Genomic DNA, 15,338 nt, shown 5'->3' on the forward strand with positions numbered 1-15,338 from the left:
GAGGTATATAGGAGTGATCGTGAGAGATGCGCCGCTCACGATCCCGTCACGACGCCGCACATGCCAGGTATGGTCTTAGGACCAACGAGGACGTACGCGCAAGTGATTGGAGGGCAACCGTCAGGGATCTGTTGCTGGTCCTTCTTCTGAAGGAGGAGGGTCCTGGGAGCTGCTCTTGTTGGAGGGACTGGATGGTCCTACTCCTCAAGACGCGTGTAACTTCCGAGATTCAGAGTAAACTTTGCCCAGGTTATTGCACTGATTCGTCAGCACAACGACCTGGGGGAAGGATCGCCGCTCCCACCAGCAGAGCCCATGTCTCTGCTCGAGTCGTTTTGGGGCCGCCCAGAGGGAACCCAAACCGACGGTGGGTTTGCCGCGATGGAGCTTGCCGATTCTGTCTTGAAACCAGAGTCTCTCGTCTCCGGACAAGAAGGCTCTCTCAGTTCTGGGCCGGTCGATCAAGCTACTTCCACCTCCTCTACTGCGACAGCGGCGTTTCTACGTGTCTTCGGACACCGTATTTAAATACTCCTTCGGTCCTCCTGAGAGGTTTTGACCTCGACGAGGACTGGAATGAGTCGGAGGACGGTATCGGCTCTCTCCTGTCAGGTGTCGATCAGCCCCACCCAGACGACGTTCACATGGCGGCAGACCCTTACCTACAGTGAGAGTTCGTAACCCTCCTCGGGAAAACGTTTTCTCCTGACGATACGTTTTCCCAGACTCTGAGAGGCCATCGCCGCAAGGCGATGGCTGCTCCTACTCTTCTCCAACTGCTAGTTCCACTGGGAAGGCGAGCGAGTATCCAATTCCTCCCCCATTCCCTCTCTCCTTACGGCTACGAGAAAGGGAAAGGGGAGGGATCCTACAGAGATTTCTCTGTAGGATTCCACGTTGGGGACTGCGCTACGGGGGGACCTTCGGGTCCTACCTGACGTAAGCCCGGTCGTTGAGGAGGGATCCTGCCCCATTCTCGATTTCTACGGGAATCGAGAGGACCACCAGCCGATATCGTTTGACGAATTCGGTGGGGGTTTCGCAGACTGCTTAGAATTCTACGGAATTTCTAGCGCATTCAGAGTGTTAGAGTTTCTTACGATCTCCAAACACTTAGGCGAGACCACGGTCCAAAGGAGCGAGACGGGAATCCCCGATATGTTACACGATAATCGGGAACCTCGCCTATGCTCGAATTCTGGAATTTCTAGCATTAGGAAGAAGACTGCTGCTGAAAGAAGACTATTCTCACAGTAGGCGACCAACCTGGAATAGAGAAGAAACGGACGGGAATATCCAGTTTGGCTGGAACTATCGTCTTAGTATTCTGTTCACCATTGAAGTTTCCTTCGAGGAAGACTTCTTCACTCTCTTTGATAGACCGAAGGTGGTCAATCTCCAATCCTTATTTTTGTTTTCTTGAAGGAAAGAATTTTAGGATGGAGATCGTTGTTCAGAATCCTACAAATATACTACGTATATTAACCTCGCGACATGATTCTGCTAAGCAGTTGAATGGTCAGAGGGGTAGGCGCATATCCTGGTTATTCTACGGATTGCGACTTAGACGAAAAGTATTCTAATTGAACTGCAACTCGGGTTGCCTGCAACCTCCCAGGAGTTTCCAGTTTCAATTTTATATACTTATGGTGTTGTCACAACAACACCATTAAGCTTTTATATTTACCGAAATTCGTTTCGCATAAATATAATTGCTCGAGCATATCTTTTTATGCTCGGTGGTTCTAGCCGAACGCATTCCTTCGTGGAAAGGATTACTTGGCAACTCAGGATGACGAGTCAGCGACAGCTACTGCGTATTGAATTGCCCCGAGGCATTTCTAGTACCAGCTGCCGCTTTGAGATGGACGGTTGGTTATGTCTTTCTCACCTGCTTTGATTGAATACCAACCGTATCTCTGCCCAACAATCACGGACTTAAGTCTCCGATTAATGGGGATTCTCACATACATGAATGACCATCTACTGCTGTGACGCTAGTATTCATCGTCTTCGGTATTGCGAGAATTTTAAACAGAGATTATCTATTCGACTCTCATCTTTCTGTTTACCGCACGGTAACAGAATTCTGTAATAGTCTCTTGCTGCATCGTATATCGATAATGCGAATGATTTTTGCGGAATCTGAGTTTGTCCTCAAAATATCTTGTATTTGGAGGTGTGCAATTGTTCATTGTTCACCCGGATTAGCAGATGTATTGAAAGACATCGCCTACTCCCACACCTGCAGCTCTACTTCCAAACGTTCAGCCCATGAGAAGCAGTTCTTCAGGCGGCACTCCCCTGTGTTTCATTACTGAAGAACGCCCGCTTTCATTGCACAACCGGACAGCAATGAAATGGCGGTTAGCGTTTTCAGTCATTTGTAAGCACAGGTTTAAAATCTTGAAGATCCTTCTCTCGATTCAGCTGGAAGACGTAGGTTGCATTCATTGCCTACCTTCGTCTTCAACGTCACATAGTATTGTTTCTCCTTAAGCTGAGATTCAACGTCTATGAGATTTTTCTTGCCATCAGGGACCTCGGTCTTTTGAAGGCAATTGACTTTCGCCTTTTGAGCTTATTGCATTAAAGAGAATCATCGCCGCGCCGTCCGGCATCGGTGACTAACAAATATTTTATTTGTTTGGTCTCTCAGCATAACTCTTTTAAGGGCGAAGGTCACGTGACTTACCCGGATGCTTGGACAACTTGCCTCTACTGATTCCGAACCAGTCAGTCGGCAGCTGTCAGAGCGCCCGAGTCAGTTACGAACTATGCTGTGGACTTAGTTCGGTTGTTCCAGAGCAATCATTACTTCGTCTTAATAGCTTGTCAGTATGAGTACTGTACATAACCAAAGTCGAGAAGAGGGATAGGTCATATGACCTATCCCTTCTTTTCATCTTAGGTAACTGCATGACTCTTTTGAGAAGTCAAGCACAAAGGGATGGGGATTTGTGACGCTCGATTTCGTACGATCTTCGTAGCGAAGACTCAGAACCCTTCGGTAACTGACGATTGGTTCGAGTCCTTCACAATACCCTCCCTAATGGATTCACCGCCTCCGATACGAAGGCTATGCTGCTTTGTCCTGTGAAGGCGCGACGGAGCTGTCTGAAGAAACTCGACACCCAGATGAGTGTGGACGCCTCTTCATCATTCTCTCGCGTTCCGCAAGAACTTCTCCGTGGCGCAGGTAATGAAGGCAGGCGCCTGGTCCAACCGGACCGCATGCACCTCCTTCTACCTTCGGGATATTGCCCACAGTTCCTTGGATCTTTTTCCTAGGGAACCGTGGTGGTTGCTCAACACGTTGTGTAGTTAACCCAGACCCTCGAGGCTGAACAGCATCGAGTCCTGGTGTGACCGTAAGAATGGATGAGGAATGAGAGTGTGACTGGCTCCTCTTCCCATCTTTTTCTTCCCTCTACCTCTTGGTTAGAGGGACACGGTCGTCACCCTGCTGGGTAAGGACGAGATGCAGGTGAGCTACTCAATAGAGCACCATCCTATCCCTTTTCAGTAGGGATAGGAGTAAATATCCACCACTTCTCAAACAAGGGGGAGGAAGTGGATGCCAAATTGAGACAAACCCATCATTTTTATGATTGTCTCTTGCAAACAGGAACAAGTTCTTGCTCTTGCTGGTACGAAGAGATACGCTTGCCTCTCTCTTAGTACTTGGCCCAGAGGTCTGACCATTGATCCTGCGGTGCACACCCCGATCAATCGGACAGAGGTTTGGATCCCTCCCTTGCTCTTACGACCAGGGAGGCACTCCAAGGTTGGACGAACACCAGTCTGTTCACCAAAAAGACTCAGATTCCACCCACCAAGAAGTGAGTCTTCCTATTGTTAAAGGACGAGGGTTTGTATTACGTATCGGAACAAATGACAATTTGTCGAAAATTGCATTTTTCCTAACTATACAAACCTGAGGTCCTTTACATATAGTCCCACCTCATTGCACCCCTCACTCGCAACTTTTGCATGGGCCTAAAGCAAAAGTGATTCTTCACCTCTCGGGCGCGCGGGCGCGCGCACGATCGGACAAGCAGTTAACTACCGTTCTCCCCTTGTTCGAAGCTTACGACCGTCCCAGCTGCCGCTAGTTACCTTCCTATTGTTAAAGGACCTCAGGTTTGTATAGTTAGGAAAAATGCAATTTTCGACAAATTGTCATATTGAATGGTCCAAATTGTTGTAGTATTTCATTGTTTATAGTCAATTTAGCTTTTATAATGAAATTTAATGGGGTGTTTTTGGAGGGCTTGGAATGGATTAGCCATTTTACATGTAAAATGTGGTCCAAGATACGAAAACCTCATGATGCGAAGGGCGCTCGGAACGGATTAATTTCGTATCTCGAGGTACTACTGTATATATATATTATATATATATATATATATATATATATATATATATATATATATATATATATATATATATATATATGTATATATATATATGTGTATATATAACTCATGATACGAAGGCCGCCTCGGAACGGATTAATTTCGTATGTCGAGGTACCACTATATATATATATATATATATATATATATATAATAAAGTGTATATATACAGGCGGTCCCCGGGTTACGACGGTTCTGGCTTATGACGTTCCGAGGTTACGACGCTTTTTCTTAAATATTCAATGGAAAAATCCGTCCTGGGTTATGACGCTTGTTCCGAGGTTATGACGCTGACACTTCCAGCGCTCCGAGTTAACGACGCTTTTAAAAAACGCATACTATGATAAAAATCCTTTATAGTTTAGCACAGGATATTCATAAAATAAGTTCTGGTTAGATTACAACAAAAATTTTGAGGTTATGATGATTTTCGACACTTTTTATGTCGTATTTTTCTATGTTTTTTAGTGACGCCTCATATGCGGAACTAGTTTCCGAGCGAATGAATATATACTAGCTTGCGGTGCGCAAAGTTTACATATAACAGTCCAAAAGCGCAAATAATGAAAAAATCATTGCTTGTTTCCAGTAATAATAACAAAACAAAGTTTCTGGTTAGATTACAACGCAAATTCCAAGTATCCAAAGAGAGACATTATCCAGTAATTTGATCAGAGAGAGAGAGAGAGAGAGAGAGAGAGAGAGAGAGAGAGAGAGAGAGAGAGAGAGAGAGAGAGAGAGAGAGAGAGAGAGAGAGAGGCGTCTTCCGACGCTCCGAGTTAAGGACAGAGAAGTGTTCGTTTCGTTAAACAGCCTCTGACTCATGCCAGTAAATGTTTTGTTGATACTAATAATATAAGCCTATTTAAAGATACGTTTACTTTAATTAGTCTATATGATACGTAAATACGTAGTAATCAACTGTTCTTGTAGCTATAATTTCATGTTTTGCTTCCATCGAAATCATTTTCTTGGGTTTTTTCTTATCACCTGCTTTGTCTTTAGCTTTGAGACCCATGGTTAATAATAAAATAGACAAAATAACACGAAAAATAGGCGCAAATACAACGAACTAAACAACAACGTGTTAACATGCACCACCAACAAACAGACTGAACGCCATTTATCGGTCGCCTATACAACTAACACTCATCGCAAAATCGTATCTCAAATATTTCGTTGTATATCAAAGCTTATATTTTCGCAAATTTTCTGTTGTATCTCAAAACATTCGTATATTAGGGCAATCGTATGTCAAGGTTCCAGTGTAATTTGATCAGAGAGAGAGAGAGAGAGAGAGAGAGAGAGAGAGAGAGAGAGAGAGAGAGAGAGAGGCCTTGGCAACAATGGTCTTGGGGATTGACGTAACGTTTATTTTCTGAACAGATAGGACAGAGAAGTGCTCGTTTCATTAAACGGCCTCAGACTCATGGCAGGAAATGTTTTGTTGATACTAATATATAAGCCTATTTAAAGATACGTTTACTTTAATTAGTCTATATGATACGTAAATAGTAATCAGCTGTTCTTGTAGCCCTCAAGATTTGGCAAAATCACTCCAGGTTGTACATAAAACTTCAAGAATGTAGTGTCACCAGAGGATTACAATAGTTTTTACCTTCAAGAACCAGCATTCTTTTATAAAAATAACTCCAGGTTGTACATAAAACTACAGGAAACAACATTGTAGTGTAACCAAAGGATTACAAGTAAGGTTTTTTATAACTTTTTATTAGTTTAAGACATATTTCCAAGCGTCGTTCCAGCTTACGACGATTTTCGGCTTACGACGCGTCTCAAGAACGGAACCCCCGTCGTAACCCGGGGACTGCCCTGTATGTATGTATATATATATATATATATATATATATATATATATATATATATATATATATATATATATATATATATATATATATATAGATATAGATATAGATATAGATATAGATATAGATATAGATATAGATATAGATATAGATATGAGATATATATATATATATATATATATATATATATATATATATATATATATATATATAGACACACACAACACACAGGTAGTGCTCGAGTTACGATAATTCGTTTTACGATAATCCGATGTTACGATGGGGTTAGCAATTAATACTAAAAAAAAAAAAAAAATTTGAAAATGCGTATTTTTAAATTTCGCGCACAGAGAGCGCTGGAAGAAGCTTACTCCCCTTTACGATATGTTGGCCCGAGAGCGAGAGGCTGGCGTAGGTACAGCAGCAATGAGTTCGACCTCACTTGCGCTCGTTTTGAACCAAGAAACATTAGGTCGGTGTTCGTTTGTGATTTGAGAGTTTTTTTAAGTACCGAAAATTAAACAAAAAAAACTATGTCTGCCAAACAACCAAATAGGTGTCCTGCTGGTAGTGCAAAAAGAAGAGGCAATCCATCACTTTGGAGCAGAAAACTGAAAATAATAAACCACGTGAAGGGGGAAAGGCAGTCATGGTTATCGCACGTGACGAACGTTTATCGCAATCGACGGTATCACCATCCTCAAGGACAAGAAACGCGTAATGGATGCTGTAAAGGCATCTGCTTCAGTTCTTCAACGGTTATATCAAAGAAGAGGATAGGGCCTTTGGAAGAAATGGAGCAGTTACTGGTCACAGTGATGGAGGATCAAATACAAAAAGCGTATGCCGCTCACCCTCTTAACCATTCAGACAAAGGCGCGCATGCTTTTTGAAGAGCTGAAGAAGAATTATGATGATAACCACAACAAAAGTTTTGCAGCAAGTGCTGGATGGTTTCGTCGTTTCAAGAACCGCCATAATTTTCACAGTGTGAAAATTAGCGGTGAAGCAGCAAGCGCTGATGCCGACGGGGCCGACTAAATTTAAGGATGTTTAAACGAGATCGTCGTTAATGAAGGCTACTTGCCAGAGCAAATCTTTAATGTTGACGAAACGGACTTTATTGGAAACGTATGCCACAACGGTCCTACATCCACAAAGAAGCAAACGGTGATGCCCGGGTAAGGCAGGGATCAAGGATCGATTGACTCTTCTGCTTGGGGGAAATGTGGCTGGGTATAAAAACTTAAGCCCTTTATGATTTATCACTCAAAAAATCCAAGGGCTTTAAAAAAACATCGACAAGCAGACACTTCCTGTGCATTACCGTCATAATAAAAAAGCTTGGATGACTGCAATATTGTTCGAGGACTGGTTCGTTCATTGCTTCATTCCGGAAGTGAAAGATTATTGTAGAAAAAATAACATCCCCTTCAAAATTCTTCTGATTCTCGACAATGCTCCTGGCACCCTCAGCACATCGGAGATATTTTAACGAGAATGTAAAAGTTGTGTTTCTGCCAACAAACACAACTTCTCTCATACAACCCATGGATCAGGGTGCTGTGGCTACGTTCAAGGCGTATTATCTTCGGAACACATTTGCGCAGGCTTCAGCTACGGATAACGAGGAGAAAGATCTCAGAACTTTCTGGAAAGAATTTAGTGTTCTTAACTCCATTATGAACATTGGAAAAAGGGAAAGTGGAAGGAGGTAAAGAAAGAGTGTATGAATGGGGTCTGGAAAAATCTGCTGAAAGTGTATGTGAACTCGTTTAAAGGTTTCGATCAGAATGAAGAAGAAGTGGAAATCAATAAAAAGATCTTGATACTTGGGAAAAGTTTAGATTTAGAAATTGACGAGGAAGATATCCAAGAACTTATAGATGTGCAAGATGTAGAGCTAACGGCAGAGGATTTAATTGCACTTGCAGAAGAGAAAAAAAAAGCAGAAGAGGAAGAAGAAATAAAATAAAAGAGCCGGAGCGAAACGTTTACGACTAAAAAACCTGGCAGAGGCGTTTGCTTTATTTGATCAAGGACTGAAACTTTTAAGTGTGAAAGGATGGGGACGAGGAACGGTTTGCCAAAGTTCAGAGGCTCATCAAGACAGTGTTGCATGTTACCGATTAATTTATGAAGAACGAAAAAAACGCACTGTGCAACTACAATGGATTTTTTCTTCAAGAGAACGACTCCAGTGCATTCCGCTTCCCCCCAGCCCTACCCCCTCACTTGAGACTCGATCCTGTACGTCTCGGAACAGTTGTTTCCTCGAGACACCTGAACTTACAGAAGAAGAAATTTTATCTGAGGAAGAGCGAATTGATGATCCTGCTGCTTTATTGCTGCTTTATCATCATCCTCCTCTTCCGATCTTTAGTTATAGTAGCCATGAACAGCCTGACACCGATCACGTATGCCGACAACGGACCGAATCTTGGTGAGTACCCTTTACGCTACAGTTCTGATCCTTGTTCTTATTATTAAGTTTCTTTTTATACTTAATTACATAAGTCAATCTGCATTGAAACACCCGAACTAGCTGATATTAATAATTAACTATACCTTGATATGTATAGGTATACTGTGTACGTGTAGGACTAATCTTCCATATATGTGTATATAGCCTAGCCTATATGGTACTGATTAAAAACTTAGTGTAGGCTAGGCTATATCCGAGATAACGATTTTCTCACTTACATGGTTTTTCGGAACCTTACGATGGGTCGGAACCTAACCCCATCGTAGTAGGAGAATACCTGTATATATAATATATACATATCTATTTATACATATCTAATACTATATATTATATATATCTAGATCTGTATATATATATTTATTATCTATATATATCTATATGTCTATATCTATATATCTATATATATATATATATATATACATATATATACATATATATATAGTATATATATATATATAATATATATATATATATATATATATATAGTATATACATACTTGCCAAGTAATTACATGATCAGAGCCCTTCCACCTCCCACAGGTATGGATATAAAGCATAAACGATTTGAGCTGTTCAGCTGTGTTGTACCTTTTCTTCCCCAAAAGTGGGTGGGATCAGTTACCTACACCAAAAACAAAAGACCTCTACTGCAAACTTAAAAATCTAAAACTGCCATTTAAGTATAAACTGATAAATGTAATTACTTTGTGAGTATATCCATATAAAACTTTATTTTATTATAAGTCATATGTCAGGTAGGACTGTTAATCATTTGCTCATAATGTGGTAGACAAGTATTATCTTGACTATTTTATTTAGGTTTGTATGTCATAGCACAAGGAACTTTGCAGAACTCCTCACTTTTATGTTCACATACACACATTTATTACATATCACAGAAATAGTACTGCATACTATTCCGTATTGCCTAACATTAGTTACTGTAATTACACAGAATTATATCAAAGGACTTCTCTTTTATTAGCCTTAATTTTCAGTGTTTTGTTCCCAGTTGGAAGTCTTTGAGACTAACATTTGTATCCACAATAATTATTCATGGGTACACTATACTGTATTTCTACAACCCCCAAAAATTATTCAGTAGTATCATGTATTATTATGTCTGCACCCTCATTTGACAAAATCTGAAGTACAGTCTTATAATTACCACAAATGCCACCATTTTTTTTTTAATTTCTTTTCCTTCCCAGTATGACCATTTCCCTGGCAGTAAAAGCAGGTTAGCACATAATGTACATTTCACAGATACTTCAACATAACTTCATACTTTATTACCATAGTCACGAATAAATTTTTAAATTTCAGGATCATATGTTAGAATGGTGTTCATAATCCCACCTGAAGTTTAGGATTCTTGTATGACAGACTTTGTCCTTCTCAGTGTAGCATTAAAGATCATAATTTTTGGTGATAGGGGCTTAGTGCTGTCAGTGGACCCCTCATGCTGCATTACAAAAGGTATTTGGAGCATCATTTCAACTTCTAGCTGCACCGGTTTTTTAAATTTTTACTTTCATTGCTGTTCCCACTAACCTTTTTCTGCTTTGGTGTCCAGCTTCTATCTTAGTGCAGCTCTTCGGTTTTCTTTCAATTTCAACTAGACCCTTGTACTCGTCTCATATTTTCTTTATCTTTTATTTTGCTGCCCAATCACTCTAACTACTTATTTCATTGTCTAAAATACTGAATGGCTGGAAATGCCTTAGTGCATGGCATTTAGCCTAAATTTCATGCTGTATTCATTCTTGTAATGTAATTGATCTGTCATTATCTGTCCATTTCAAAATTAATTATATCAGTTAGTAGAGTAGTACATGATGTTAATTTTACCCTGCATATGAAGTACCTGAGCTAGGGCAATGTTCTTTCTGAAGGTTATGATTTATCATTTTTTTTTGGGCTGGGCCAGTAGTTGCAGCTGGAGTACCAGCTGCTTTGCCTCTCACCTTGCCCTTTTCTTTATCTGTAAACAAATAGATCAGTGGTTTCCAATCTTTCCTAATTCTCGCCCCCCCTTCATTGAATGGCACATTCTCAGCGCCCCCTCCCCCTTCCTTAAACACCATAGTTTACTGGCATTGTCAGCACATATCAATATTTCACTATAATATACATACAGTGGTTCCCCGTATTCGTGGGGATGCGTACCAGACCCCCCCCACCCCACCCCCCCCCCCCCATGAGTAGTTAGAAACCCCCAACGCGAATATTTGGAACCCCTATAAAAACGCTAAAAACAGCCTATTTTGTTAGTTAAAACTCAAGAAAAACCACAAAAAATTTTCATACTTGGTTTTTTTAATAGTTTTATCACAAAAAGTGCATTTAATGATGAAATTGATAAAAAAAACCCCAGGAATTTATGGATATTTCTCATAGAAAAATACTGTGAATGCGCGAATTTTCCGCGAATAATGCGGGGAAACGTTCCCAAGAGAAATCCGCGAATGTGTGAGTCCGCGAATCCGGAGAACTCGAATACGGGGGCCCACTGTATATAATATATATATATATATATCTCTGTGTGTGTGTGTGTGTGTTTCACCAGTCACTGTAATGTGATCTGTACAATTTTCATATTTGCAAAATGTTTCTTTCGCTATCTTTAATAATTATTTAATAATTAATTCCTTAACCCCTTACAAGATTAACCCGAGATATATCGTTATCAGTGTGCTAAAAATTTTGGACTTACCACGAGATATCTCGTGAAAAGTTAAACTGATATTGGGCTAATACGGATTTCTCGTGACTCAGTATTGTTTAGCAGGCTTCTCCGAGATATCTCGTCCTATATCATACGTTTGGCAGTGGTATTTGCTGCTGGAAGTCGTGAGTTACCAATGATAATTTTCTGTATTTTTTCGTGCAGACGACGCGTCATTAGTAGCACTTCAGCTGCCATCTTTGACCTTTGTTTTTTTTGTTTTTTGCGTATTTTTGCCTAATTAGGTAAGTTTGGTTGCAGTATTTGTCATCTTAGACTGATTATATGTTATATTATTGATCATCGTGTTGCTGTTGTGTCTTGTTAGCTAACCCCATGAGTATTTTGTGGTATATAGAGTAACCGGTGATCTTGAGAGGTTGTTCGTTCGTTTGTACGTATTTTTATATCGTATTTTCGCCAGTTCTAAGTAAATTTGGTTGTTTATTTGTCATCTAAGACTGTTTATGTGTTATATTATTGACTTATATGATGATTTCGTGTCGTTTGTTTGTCTCTTGACCATTTTGTGATACGTCAAGTATAATTTTTTCCAAGGATTTTTTTTTTTTTCCTTTTTTTTACGATGAGTACGCACTATTTTACTAGCTCTCCAGTGGTGACTTTTAGAATCTTCTGTATTTCTTCATTTTCACGTTTTAGGTAAGTTTCATTGTTCTTTTTTTTTATTTTAGACTGTTTATATGATATATTGTCAAGTAATTTGTTAGTATCTTGACTATTTATTTATTATTCTAGCCTTTTATTTATTTTTTATTTTAGCCCAGTTATGGCAAATTACCATGACAACAGTGATACTGAGGAATCATTTACAGAGCTTGAAAAGTTCTGCTCAGAAGGCGACGATTCAAGCTTGGATGATTCCAGTGACGATGACAGCGATACCAATACAGATACAGATACAGTAATGGATGAAACACAATGGAGGAGAAGTCGCAGATTCTACTGCCCCCTCAAAACCACCCCCTCGATTTCCATTAACAGGGACAACAGGTCTCGATATCCCAGGGAATATTGAAAGTATGTTCGCCTTTAGATTTTTTTCCATGTATTTTTTGATGATGAACTGATTGAACTTATTTGCACTGAAACCAATAGATTTGCTGAGCAATGCAATGCAGACCCAAATACGTGGCATCCTGTAACTCCACCTGAACTCAGAGTTTTCTTAGAACTAAATACTTTGAAAGGAATTGTGAAGAAGCCTAAAGAATCCTTGTATTGGTCTAAAAATCCACTTCTTAGAACCCCAATTTTTGCTGAAACTATGCCTTTCAAAAGATACAAGAAAATCAGGCAGTACCTGCATTTTCTGATAATGAAGCATACGATGCAAATTCGCATCCTAATCCCAAACTGAATAAGATATATCTCCTTTTTATGTGCACTTAGAAAATAAATTTAGAACTGTCTACACCCCACAAAGAGATATTTCAATTGATGAGAGTCTCTTGCTATATAAAGGAAGATTGGGATGGGTACAATATATCCCATTGAAGAGATCAAAATTCGGCATAAAGTTCTTTATGTTATGTGAAGCGAGTACAGGATATGTGTGGAGTTTTTTGATTTATGTAGGTAAAGGAACACAATTCGACCAGGATTTCAATGAATTGCCTAAATCCTTACAGGGTGTAATGACTTTACTGAAACCTCTTTAGAATAAAGGCTATTGCCTTACAATAGACAATTATTACACCAGTCCTGAGTTAGTGGATATTCTAGTAAAATGTATAACGATTGCTATGGCACTGTTAGAATAAATCGAAAAGACTGCCAGTTTCATTGAAAACTGAAAAGTTGAAGAAGGGGGAAATGTCTGCTTATCATAGAGGTAAAGTTGTGGCCATGAGATGGAAGGATAAAAAAGATGTTGTTCTACTCTCCACAGTTCACAATAGTGATGAAGTTGAAATTGCGAGTAGGAGAGGTACGAAAAAGAAGCCCAAAGTTGTAGTAGACTAATAACCACACAATGGGTGGTGTGGATAAGTTGGATCAAAACTTGGCAAATTATCCTGTTCCCAGGAAAAGAACAAAAAAATATTACAAAAAAGTTTTCTTCCATCATCTAGATCTAGCCCTTTGGAATGCATATCAGTGTTTCAAGATGAGTAATGAAAATTGCTGTTCATACGCTCTCAAATTCAGGTTGGAAATAATTGAATTTCAACAACTCTGAAGAAGTATCATGCTGAAATCCTCAAACAAGACCAGGTAGACCATCATTTCAGCGAATCCTACCCGCTATTCAGGAAGGCATTTTCCAATTGACATTCCTCCTACACCCAAAAAGAAATTTCCTACAAGGCAATGTGTTGTTTGTTCTCTAAGAAAAAAAAAGGGATAATAATGGAAAACCGATCAGACGAGAGTCTCGCTACATGTGTGAGATATGTGAAGTTAGTCTGTGTATAACCCCTTGCTTCAAATCATACCATACAAAATGATTGGGAAATACACTGGTTTATGTGAAGTTAATACCCAAATGAAGAGAAATATATAATTTTGTTTATTCTAATGGTGAAAATTTTTTTTTTATTCAAATGAAATGAAAAAAATACTTTATCAAAAATGAAGTGGAAAAATAAAAAGTTATCAAGCATCAATATGATTTTTATTCAATTCCTATTATCAAAAATTACTAAACGAAGCATACGAGATATCTCGTGATAGAATAAAATTATTATAATTTATACGAGATAACTCGTTATTGGCCATAAAAAGGTCTCAAGTGGAGTTTCTAAAAATTACAATTTTACATAAAATAATCACAATTTTCTGTTGAAATCAAATTAGAATAGAGTCTAAACAAGTTATATTTTAATTTAATTCAATAAAACAATTAGATTCTTTTTGAAACATTATGTTGAAAAAATAAGTCTTTTAAGGGGTTATTATAGAATTTGAAATGGTTTATATATTTGGACAACTAAATTTCATATTTATATCTGAAATATTTTCTCAGTATTTTGAAATTCTGAATTCCATCATAATTAATAGTTTTCAGATATAATTATCTCCTTCATCAAGCATTGGCAGCCCTTCGACCCCCCCCCCCCAGGGGGGCGCGCCCCACAGTTTGGAAACCACTGATATAGATGCTACCAAATATAGCCTGTTCTTACCTTCAAACCAATATTTCTTTAGTTTTAAGGAATGAAATATCTTTATGCACAAATAGTGCAAAACCAATGGAAACAATACTTGTCAGGGTACTTGAAGATACTCCTTGGGGGCACCGCAGGTGTCAAGTTTTTAGTCCATTTAACAAACTTTCAGTATCTTTATTTTAATAAGAGGACTGCAAGCTACTTTCATCTCTTGTCTACACAAGTAGCAGTTCACCGCCAAATAGCCTTTAGCATTAATGCTTCCAGATTCTGATTACATGTGGTATTATCTTTGGAATACCTTACTCTCAGGTTGTTTAGTAGGCCTTCTTACAGTTTTATTACTTCAGAAATGAAAATCACTTGTGATACTAAGGTACTGTATTTCCTCAAGCAACATGAGGTCCAAATTTAAATTTCATATGAGTTGGATTTTATTGACTTCTTTATTTTTTATGATTTTATGGTTTTATTTCCTTTTACTATGTATTGGAGAGACTACACCACATCATTTATAATTGTGAACTCTATACAGTTTTAGTATCTATTTCTGGTTATTCTGTTTTTCTTTGTTTGTGATACGTTTCACAAAACCCAATTTGCAACTTTTCAGATATGGCACCCTTTTACGAAGAGTGCTGTCGGGACCTTGGCTGGCAGTTAGATAGTGCCTTATTAGACAAAATGAAGAAGGAAAATGAAGCCGAGCTCAAGAAGATGAATGAAGCCATTGAAGAAGCCGAGACA

General features: G+C 39.0%; 1 protein-coding gene across 1 annotated transcript in view; it reads left to right on the forward strand.

Moving 5' to 3' along the window:
- Positions 1 to 15,338, forward strand: part of LOC135219456 (26S proteasome non-ATPase regulatory subunit 6-like) — a 97,608-nt gene that overhangs the window by 15,509 nt on the left and 66,761 nt on the right. The window contains exon 2 of the mRNA XM_064256248.1: positions 15,205 to 15,326. Within this exon, the coding sequence (XP_064112318.1) occupies positions 15,205 to 15,326 (122 nt within the window). The remainder of the gene's footprint in view (positions 1 to 15,204; positions 15,327 to 15,338) is intronic.

This window comes from Macrobrachium nipponense, chromosome 1 (genome assembly GCF_015104395.2).
Source record: "Macrobrachium nipponense isolate FS-2020 chromosome 1, ASM1510439v2, whole genome shotgun sequence".
Classification (NCBI taxonomy): domain Eukaryota; kingdom Metazoa; phylum Arthropoda; class Malacostraca; order Decapoda; family Palaemonidae; genus Macrobrachium; species Macrobrachium nipponense.